The sequence below is a fragment of the Adiantum capillus-veneris genome, chromosome 16 (genome assembly GCF_014529385.1).
Source record: "Adiantum capillus-veneris isolate H3 chromosome 16, ASM1452938v2, whole genome shotgun sequence".
Lineage (NCBI taxonomy): Eukaryota > Viridiplantae > Streptophyta > Polypodiopsida > Polypodiales > Pteridaceae > Adiantum > Adiantum capillus-veneris.
Window position 1 is genome coordinate 77792362 of NC_140946.1, and position 11045 is coordinate 77803406.

General features: G+C 43.7%; 1 protein-coding gene across 3 annotated transcripts; it reads left to right on the forward strand.

Annotated features, from left to right (window-relative positions):
• The first annotated feature begins 306 nt into the window (after window positions 1-306).
• On the forward strand, window positions 307-7105 carry LOC147439315 (cellulose synthase-like protein D3). Of its 3 annotated transcripts, none has more exons than XR_015184570.1 (4): window positions 307-1457; window positions 3121-3925; window positions 4133-6154; window positions 6334-7105. XR_015184570.1 is itself a non-coding variant. In XM_086485181.1 (3 exons), the coding sequence occupies exons 1-3, from the start codon at window positions 511-513 to the stop codon at window positions 5900-5902; spliced, it is 3522 nt and encodes a 1173-aa protein (XP_086341307.1). In that variant the 5' UTR covers window positions 307-510; the 3' UTR covers window positions 5903-7105. The 3 variants fall into 3 exon arrangements, 1 of the variants encoding a protein (XP_086341307.1); XR_015184569.1 differs by having other exon boundaries at window positions 6337-7105; XM_086485181.1 differs by having other exon boundaries at window positions 4133-7105.
• The last annotated feature ends 3940 nt before the right edge of the window (window positions 7106-11045 follow it).

An 11045-nucleotide genomic window follows, 5' to 3' on the forward strand; every position in this document is an offset into this window, starting at 1 on the left:
TCTCATCACTTGCTCTCCAAACCCTCGTCATACCCTTCTGTGCCTCCACTCTCCTCCATGGCTCCATTGTTTCATTGACTCTCTCTCTCTCTCTCTCTCTCTCTCTCTCTCTCTCACACACACACACACACACACACACACACACACACATAAGCCCTTTCAAGCTTCATTGATCGTATCACAATTATCAATCTTCTGCCTTTATTCTCTCCCTCTTCTCGCGCCGGCACTATTCTCTCTCTCTCTCTCTCTCTCTCTCTCTCTCTCTCTCACAAACACACACACACACTTACTTGTTTCCTACCCCACTGTACACGTAAAAAACTGTCCAGTTTAACGCAATTAAGGGTGGTGCATCTTGTACTACTACCCTGACATCTTCTCCTGCTTTCCTTCTCCATCTCTTATAGGCCTCTTCCTCACAGAGGCCATTCCTTTCTCTGTGTATTTCATTTTGTGCATTGATCCTCAACGTCGTTTCCGCCGACCTCTGCTGGCTCTTCAGCTTTCATGGCTTCCTCCACCAGTAATAGGGGGGGAGGGGGAAGGCCATTCCGTAATGCGACGGCAGCTTTTAGTACAGAGCCCCCATCCATAGCGCCTTCTCCGAACAATAACACCGCATATTTCCGGCGGATGTCGAGGGGAGACTCGAGCGACATGGATGCAGCAAGTGAGGTTAGCTCTGTGTTGAATGTGGGCTATACTGTGGTGATCCCTCCCACTCCAGATAACCAGCCCATGATGGGCACTATGCAAGACATCCATATCCACAAAGCAGAGCAACATATGGTCACCAATAGCATCTTCACCGGCGGATTCAACAACATGACAGTGAGCCATGTCCTGGACAAGATGACTGATGGACCAGCTGGCTCCGGCGATGCGTCTATGTCTGGCGGACACGCCCGCACTTGCGCAATGCCTGGTTGCGACGGCAATGTCATTCGAAATGAGCGTGGCGAGGAGCTCTATCCTTGCGAGTGCAACTTCAAAATATGCAGAGATTGCTATGCAGATGCATGCAAAGCAGGAGGCAGATGTCCTGGATGTAAAGAACCATACAAGCCTAGTGATGAGGATCAAGATCCATATATGCCATTGAGTGGTGGCGTATCATCGGGGCTGTCATTGCCAGCCCCGGAGCCGCAGTTGGAGCGCCGGCTATCGATCGTGAAGTCGAAGAAGCATTCGCAACAATTGCTTATGAGGAATCAAAGCCATGTGAATCATGGAGATGCAGGTGGAGGGGGTGCTCAATTTGATCATGCCCATTGGCTTTATGAAACCAAAGGAACATATGGATTTGGCAACGCGGTGTGGCCGAAGGAATCGGAATCGTACGAGGCCGGGTTTGATATGGTTGCTGGTGCTAGTCTACCTGACTTTAAGGATCGTGCTCGACGCCCTCTTGCAAGGAAAATCAAAGTCCCAGCGGGCATTCTCAGCCCCTACAGGTAAGGGTTGCATATATGTTTAGGTGCCAAGGAGCACACAGAATGGATGCAAGGGGCAGGCTCTCTAATGGATAGTGCATCTCTCTCTCTCTCTCTCTCTCTCTCTCCACTTTTTGCCAAGGTGGAGGGTGGAAGAAAAAACTTCAAGAGGGGGGGAAGAGGGGGACGGAACAATTCCCTTTTTTCTCTTCCACGATGTGGCACTCTCTATCTCACTTTTTCACCGTCCTATGTGACAGCAAGATTCACATGGCACTTTCTTGTTGGTTTGCAAGCTTTTTCAATTTCTTCCCTCTTCTTATGTGAACCCAACCTATGACGTTTAAAAATCTCCTCTCGCCTTCTCTTTAATAGTGTGGTAATCCTAGATGACCTTGGACGAAGACATCTTTAATAGTCTCTTTACCCTATGACTTTAAAACTCTTTGAACCTTCAAACACTGCCTTCAAATTTGAAAGCTCAAAATAGTCAAGGAGAAAAAGTACGCCTTGAAAGTGAGCGCAAGTCAACTGCAACGATTTCTCAAAATTTTAGCCAACTTGATTAGGCTATGGTCATGCAACGCTTCGTTCATTGCAAGCAAGGTTGACCATTTTTGATAGCGGTCAGCTTTTGACCGGCTTAGTATTGCTACCATGCATAAAAAGGCATAGTAGCCAAACTATGCCCGTTTCTTGCCGGGAAGCGCTCTTTTCTTTCTCCCGTTGCACCTCACTCTCTCTCTCTCTCACTACTTGCTTCTCCTCGTGACCTGCTCCTCTTGCCATACCTGCATTAGTCAGAGTTGTCGAGGCTTACAGATAACTAAGCCTCACATGACACATAGATTGTTGTGACAATCACTCTACAATGACATCAAAGAAGTTCTCGTACCTGCAAGAAAAATGGGCTTTATTGTATTTTCAACTAGCTAAAATTCAAAAATCTTGGTTAGAACTTGAGCTTGCCTCGAAGAAAAAACGATAAAATTTTGCAACTATCAATTTAAAAACTGGCATATGCTTCAAATTTTGGCCTACAAAGTGAGATATCTTGTTAGGAAAAAAAGATTTTGGCAAGCCTTGCTAGGAACCCAAAGAAATCTACCTTGGCATCCTTGTAGTTTAAGAGCAGCTTGGGGTGTGTTGTTGGGAGCATCTACTGATACCTTCGTTGCATCATGTTGGGCACTCATGATGGTAGTAGGGATGCCATAGTGTTTAGTCTATATTGTCCCTCTAAAAGGCAACAAGTGTTGCACATCTACGATATAGGTTCGGGTATATCTATGCTATATATTAAGCAAAGAGACATTCATGGGGCCACGTGGTGCAATTTGTTTAATCAGAGTGCGCGGTTAGAGAGAGAGAGAGAGGGAGGGAGGGAGGCGGCCTTCAGCCGCTGTTTACACTAGTGTAAACAAGGAAATTGTGTGTTGCACAATTGTGAGAATTGAAATAATTAGAGTGCCATGCCAAGGTATACTAAGGTGAAGCCCCCTACAGAAATTGGAACCTCAAAACCCCAATTCGAATGGGAATCCAACCTGGGTCGATGCACAACCGTACGAAATGAGGAGGACAATGTAGAATGCGCGCAGCTGCCTCGAGCTGGCCATGAGAGAGAGAGAGAGAGAGAGCGAGCTGATTGTGTGCTCATTTGGAACGCGCCTTGTGCAAGCAGGTTGTTGGTGGTGATCAGGTTTTTGGTGCTTGGCATGTTCTTGGCCTGGAGGGTCTCTCATCCAAACACAGATGCTATATGGCTGTGGGGCATGTCCATAGTTTGTGAGATATGGTTTGCATTCTCCTGGATTCTGGACCAACTTCCCAAGCTTAGTCCCATCAACAGGGCCGCTGATCTATCCGTCCTCAAGGACAAATTCGAGCAGGCCACCCCTGACAACCCTTCTGGTCGCTCCGATCTTCCCGGCATCGATGTCTTCGTCTCCACAGCGGACCCAGAAAAAGAGCCTCCCCTTGTTACCGCAAACACTATCCTCTCCATCCTTGCAACCGACTACCCCCTTGAAAAGCTCGCTTGCTACCTCTCTGATGATGGCGGTGCCCTTCTCACATTTGAAGCTGTCGCTGAGGCCGCCAGCTATGCCCGAATTTGGATCCCCTTCTGCAGGAAGCATAACATTGAGCCCCGCAACCCTGAATCCTACTTCAACCTCAAGGGAGACCCGACTAAGAACAAGGTTCGACAAGACTTTGTGAAGGATCGCCGCAGGGTGAAGAGAGAATACGATGAGTTCAAGGTGCGAATAAACAGCCTGCCAGATTCTATTCGCAGGCGCTCAGATGCATACAATGCACATGAGGAGGTGAAAGCAAGACGGAATCAAATGGAGAATGGGGCAGATCTGACGGAGCCTATCAAAACTGTTAAAGCTACATGGATGGCAGATGGAACACATTGGCCGGGGACGTGGTCGGCACCAAGTTCGGAGCACAGCAAGGGGGACCATGCTGGGATCATTCAGGTGAATTTGTGTTTGCACTACAAGGGTTCTACATAGGTGAATGGAAGTGTTTGCCACTTCTTAAATTATAAACGGTGGCAACGTTTTTGAGATTCCCAGTGCTGATCATCCATTGCAGAATGCTTCTTGTTTCTATGGTTATAAATGTATAATCTTCTGATTAGTTACCGACTTATGTAAGTCTTGGTTAATGCTGTTCTTGTGCAGGTTATGCTGGCGCCACCGAGCTATGATCCTGTTTTTGGTAGCCCAGATGAGGAAAACCTGATCGATACTAGTGAGGTCGATATCCGGCTTCCCATGCTTGTGTATGTATCTCGTGAGAAAAGGCCAGGCTACGATCACAATAAGAAGGCGGGCGCCATGAATGCTCTAGTTCGAAGCTCTGCTATCATGTCTAATGGGCCGTTTATTCTTAACCTCGACTGTGATCACTACATTTACAATTCCTTAGCCTTCCGGGAAGGCATCTGCTTCATGATGGACAGGGGAGGAGAGAACATCTGTTATGTTCAATTTCCTCAAAGGTTTGAAGGGATAGATCCCAACGATCGATACGCAAATCACAATACGGTGTTTTTTGATGGAAATATGAGGGCTTTAGATGGACTCCAAGGGCCCATGTATGTGGGGACAGGGTGCATGTTCAGGAGAATCGCACTCTATGCATTTGACCCCCCTCGCTTCAAAGAGCATGGTGGGTTATGCTCATGGTTATGTTGCTGCTGCTGCGGAGGCAGTAGTAGGCGTCGAAGAAAACAGGTTCATTCAAATGCGAAGAAAATGGAGTTGGACTCAGCGTCAATGATGGAGGAGGACGACGAAGACCAAGAAATGCAGCTAGTGCCTAAGAAATTCGGGGGCTCCTCCGCCTTTTTGATGTCTATCCCAAAAGCAGAATTCCAGGGGAAGCCACTAGCAGACCACCCAGGAGTCAAGTTCGGACGCCCTCCAGGTGCCCTTACAGCACCTCGAGAGCGTCTTGACCCAGCTACCATTGCAGAGGCTATTAGTGTGATTTCTTGTTGGTATGAGGATAAAACAGAATGGGGTGGTAGTGTTGGATGGATTTATGGTTCTGTAACAGAGGATGTTGTTACTGGTTATCGCATGCATAATCGTGGCTGGCGTTCTGTTTATTGCGTCACCAAGCGCGATGCCTTCCGTGGCACGGCACCCATTAACCTCACAGATCGTCTCCAGCAGGTGCTTCGTTGGGCTACTGGGTCTGTTGAGATTTTCTTCTCACGAAATAATGGTCTTCTTGCTGGCAGCCGAATGAAGATTTTGCAACGCATTGCATACCTCAATGTTGGCATATATCCCTTCACTTCCATTTTTCTCATGGTCTACTGCTTTTTGCCAGCGCTTTCGCTTTTCACAGATCAGTTCATTGTGCAAACATTGGACGTGTTCTTCTTGATCTACCTGCTTGTAATCACTCTCACTTTGTGCATGCTAGCAGTCTTGGAGGTGAAATGGGCAGGAATTACATTGGAAGAATGGTGGAGAAATGAGCAATTTTGGGTGATTGGGGGGACGAGTGCGCACATTGCGGCAGTACTTCAGGGCTTGTTGAAGGTGGTGGCTGGGATAGACATTTCCTTCACCTTGACATCCAAATCATCAGCAGAGGGGGAAGACGATGAGTTTGCAGAGCTTTATGTTGTAAAGTGGACCTCCCTCATGATCCCACCCCTCACTATCATGATGGTGAATTTGATAGCCATAGCTGTGGCAGCAGCGAGAACTGTTTATAGCAGCAATCCTTCATGGAGCAAGCTGCTAGGGGGGCTTTTCTTCAGCTTGTGGGTTCTTATGCACCTCTATCCATTTGCGAAGGGGCTTATGGGAAGAAGAGGCAGGACACCCACTATTATCTGGGTGTGGTCAGGCCTTATCTCTATCACGATTTCACTTTTGTGGGTTGCCATTAGCAACCCACAAGCTCAATTCTCAACGGGATTCTCGCTTTAGGCAGGTGTGCCGCAATGTTGATGGTAAGCTAAGAGGCAAATTGTGAAGTGCCGTATCAGTGTTGATGTTTACGGCCACGAATGCCATTCTTTTATTCTTTCGGAGTCCATAGTGGCATCAGAAGAGCTATGGAGCATACATGCTTGATCAGAGTGCTGCCTTCTTTTCGCTAAAGAACGGGGCTGGTAGAAACATGTCAAAAATTTATACAGAAGCTCAACAAATTGACCTGGATCGCCTTGAAACGTGCTGGTATACATGATCTGGGCCATCTCTTCCATTCTTTGATTGCATTATTGGATGTAAACAGGGTTTCACATTTCTTCAGCTTTTGGTGTGATTGAAAATAGGGAGGGATGTTCAAAGTAGGCCTCTTGAACTGCATTTCTTTCAAGCACTTCACTCGACATTTTTAATACCATTTTTTTCAGCAGGAAATCCACACATTCAAGTTTTCAAACTCGTAGCTTGACAGAAGACTATTGAGGACTACTCATTCGACTTGCTTGATCTCAATCTCTCTCTTGAGTAACAGGTCTTGAGTTCAAGACTTTTCGGATAGAATTTTGAAGTCTTATGGGGTAACCTACCCACAAATTCGGTGAACTTTTTACAAGGCATTCTCTAGAGGTCGCCAAAGTAGCACTGCTATTAAAAAAAAACCATGTTTTTTAAAGGCAAACTAGTCACACAATTGGGATTTGTGCAAAAATCTAGGATATTTGCCAAGATTTATAAGTAAAATTTGCAATTTTGACGGAACTACAACCGCGACTTTTTTATTTTCAAATGGGAGATTTACACTACAAATTGGGTGCAAACCAAAACATGTGAGCAATGGTGAGGAGGTGAGAGGGTGATTGATGACCAAAACCCTACCTGGGATAGATGCCTCATTTTTGGAAAAGCTGGTGGATTAGCTATTTTGTAAAAAGGACAATAATGTGTATGTATGAGGATAGACTGATGGCACCCCTAATATCTCTTCCAGGAAGAGATATTCAAAATGATGTACTTTCATTTTTGTTTCTACAATATATATTCACCACTTGTTTGCTCAAAAATAATATTCGACCATTTTAAGCATGCATATACACCTAAAAGCTTGCCAAATAGTATGCTATTTAGTAATCATCACGCATCGCCCAACATTCAAATCAAATCACAAGAGTTCATGACTACCATGTGGATTTGTGGAAAATCTTTTATGTTAGCAGTGGTTAGTAGTCTATCCCACTCTGCCGCCTTCAAGACCATTTTGTAGATAGAGAGATAGGCAAAATATTCTTGTAAGATTGTAATCAAAGGTCTGTCTATATGTTAATGCTATAGAAGAACTACATGTTTATGCTACCAATACTTACCAACCTGTTCACAGTAAGTGTTGCCATTGCGTAATCTCCTTACACAAAACATAGAAGCTCGACAAATACCTTGGTTGAACAATGCATAGTGAGAGAAAACAGAAATGAACATAAATTTTAGTATTTATCACGTGATCACAAAGGACTCCTTATGGGGCTAACAACCACAATAGATAGTTCCCACTTGCAAAACTTGTCCCACCTATGTAGGGGAGCATTTTAGCTCTTACACATGGTTATGATACCTTTAGTATCTCGTAGAAGGTACTCATATGAACAATGATGGATACACCATACTCATACATACTCATGTTGCGGCAAATAAGGTAAAGGTTCGCACAAAAATGTTAAGACATAGTGTATCTCCATCAGCTTAAAGGCATTTTCCCAATGTCCTATATAACAAGTTCAATGTTTGCATTCGGGGTACTTTTCCTATATAGCTAAGCTTGCGATAGCACACTTCTACACCTTTATCAAGTAGGTGGAAGTCTTCTCTTTGAGAGAGGAATCAATGGCCTCTAGAAACATTGAATCCTTGGGGTAGATTACAATGATGTTGATCAAGGGATTTTTTTGACAACTTGTCCACCAATTGAGCACTATGGTACAACAAAATACTGGGACAAAGTTACAGACTCTTTGCTTCAATATAGCCTTTGTGCGCTACTCTTCAGTTTGTCCACAAATTCTCAACACACATTTTATTATAGTCGACCACAAAAAAACTCTTTTTGGCTATGGATCTTAATGCTTCTTTGAGGATGGGATTCTTTACGACATTGAAAGGGCTACCCTTAAAGGCTTGTGTCTTTAATACAACAATTTAAAATACAATAGAGTACGTGTGAGGCCTAAGGTAGGATTGGGCAAGGGTTAGGATGCACATGAGATACAATGGGCCTATATTTAGCAATCCAAGGGCCTACATATGGCATGGTTGGGTGAAGATGTGCATGTGCTAGTCCCGAGTCTCTTACACTGGTATCAAAGCTCAGGGGAGAAGGATAGCCATTGAGAGACATGGAAGGATTTGGCCTAGATTTATTCAGTCCCCCCCCCCCCCCTCCCCCTTCCCTTCATGGTGAGCTAGAGCCATGGGCAAGCTCCCTTATTGGTAACTTGCATGGGCAAGCCCTCTTGCAAAGGGGGAAGGTGCAGGTCCACCTTCACAGAATATGCGTAAGGTGGCACCAAAGTGGATTGCCCTTCTATTAGGAGCAAAACTCGCTTCATCACTGTCGTCTTCCAAACTCCATAGCTCACAAAGTGAGTGGCTTCAAGCTCATCCATGCTGCCTATGCAGATTCACCATCGCCAAGTTCCTTTTCATAAAATTTTGGCACCAAAGCCAAAAAGAGCGCCGTATGTTTGGGAACCCTCTTCTACTAAGGGAAATACCCCATGCAACAATGAGTATCTGAGCTACTAGCGATGAAGGAATTGAAGTACCAATTTGAAGGACAAGGAAACTCGCATAAGACAAGATGGGCAAGGTGCTGAAGGCCAAGGGCAAGGTGCCAAGATGCAAGCATGGCCGACGACAAAGTGCAGATAGGAGGTCGGCAATAGCTATGGACTTAGTGAAATTGTTAGCAATCAAGATTCGATGAGCTTTCAAGGGTAATTGGCAATGGTCGCATGCAAACAAGTATTGGGCAACCCAGGTACACTTTGTTTACGTGATTATGATAGGATATTATTGTAGCTATTCTTATGCTTCTAATACGATATCCTACTTGAAAAGGTTGAGGATCGACAAGGTCAAAAAAAAAATAACTTTGTCTAGTTACAACTTTGACCATGGAAACAAGGTAGCATATGAATGTATCGACAATGTAATGGCCATAAGATCGGCCATGGTACATCGGTCATGTTTCGACTAAGAGCAAGGCTTTGTATGATGCTAATCATGAGCAATGCTTGTGCAGACAATTAAAATGTTACTGAGTTCAAAACATTTGAAGTTTGTGCCTCCAAAAATTTCAGAGGGACGGGAAAGCCATAAAAAATATTTTGAAAAGCAAGGCTTTTGAGGAGCACGGCTCCATATATATATACATACATACATTGGGTGCAATGCCAATCCAAAGCATGTAAAGCTTGCAGGATTGCAGAAAAAATAAAAGAAAGCACAGTGCTATCCATAGCTATGAGCTGAATCCAACATAGACAGCGAGAGACAACCGTACCACAGTGTGCTACGAATTTCGATGCAAAGGTTTGTGATTCAAGCAAGTTAGTAAGTATGAGTTTACAATTCTTCAAAGCCAACTTGACAAGCAAACTCTCCTTCGGTCAAGAAGGGTATTGTAGCTAGATGAAGTTTGATAGCTAAGTTTCCTAAGCTATCTACTGTCCACATTGGGCAATTCTAAGGTACTTTATGTTTCTCAATAAGATGTACAATTCAGCAAGGTCGATTTTATTTTGCCACAATGTTTGTATATTAGGAGGAGCACTCATTGGCCATGAGCACAAAGGCTCCATCATGTTTTATTCTATACAATATCGTTATGTCAAGCACGACTTCAATTTTAGGCTTATTGCATCGAACTTCAGCATATGAACTTGGGGAGACTTTGCAACATGTGTGAATGATGGTTCACTGGGGTCAGTATGAACCAAGCTAAGAGGGCATGCATGGTACATATGCCACCTCTCAATTTCTCAACATATGTAAAAGGATATTTTTGCAAATATTTTCCATAACTTTTGTTTGAAGCAAAATTTGTTCATTTTAGAGTATTTCCACATTCTAGGGATTTATTCTGACTGTTTTCGTAAAGTTTCAAATTTTGACCCGGGACACTTTTTGGGATGCTAGGATTGAAATTTGGAGAAGTTCCTTCGCTTTGATGCTCGTTTCAGGCCATAGATTAAGGAAAAAGTGAAAAAATATTGTTTTTTTGGTTGTTCTTCTAGGGCTTGCCAACTTGCAAGTGAATTTTTGGTCAAACTGAGCAGGATATGAGTGTTTTGCATCACACTATTGTCAAAGAGCTTAAGGAGATGAAACACTTCATATGAGATGGTCCTAGATAAATTTGGAGCTATTTGTGAAAATGCCAAAATTTTAGGACGTAAAAAGTTTTCTAATTTTTACTCACTCGTACCTATGGGATATTCTTAGTGCTGTTTTTGTGTTTGTGTGTAGGTTGCCTCTTTCGGAGCCTATTTTGGTCCGCTTTACTAAAGACAGGGGTTCAAACGACAAAAATAGCCGCTTTTTGGCTACCTATTTGGGGAGACAAATTTCTATAATCGGGGAAGGCTGTACGATTGTGATTGTGATTGTGATTGAGAGTGTGATTGAGATTGGATTGAATTTGTAAACAAAATTGAGATTGTGATTGAGAGTGAGATAGCTCGAGGGTGGTTGGGGTGATAGAAGCTACGCTCTTCCTGCAATCATTATCTTACATCAAGACAAATTCTCTATTTCGTCTGTCTACTATGCGCACTCTGTATTCTTTGTTTATTAATCTATTTCTCTCTCCCATGTTGCATCATAACATTCTATTTCTCTCTCTCATGTCGCTTTATGAGTTATATTATAGCATTTTTTATTATGCGATAGAGATGGAAGCATATGAGAAACGATTAAAGGAACAAGCGGAGCTTATTTGATGACTCATTTAAGATCTTAACAAGTGTGAGAAAGCTAATAAACAAAAGGGAATAACTGATACGTAAGGTGAAAGTGGAGGAGAAGGAGGGAGTGGAAGCAGAGGAGAAGGTGGAGGTGGAATTTGGTGGAGTTTCTAGGTGGGAAAATG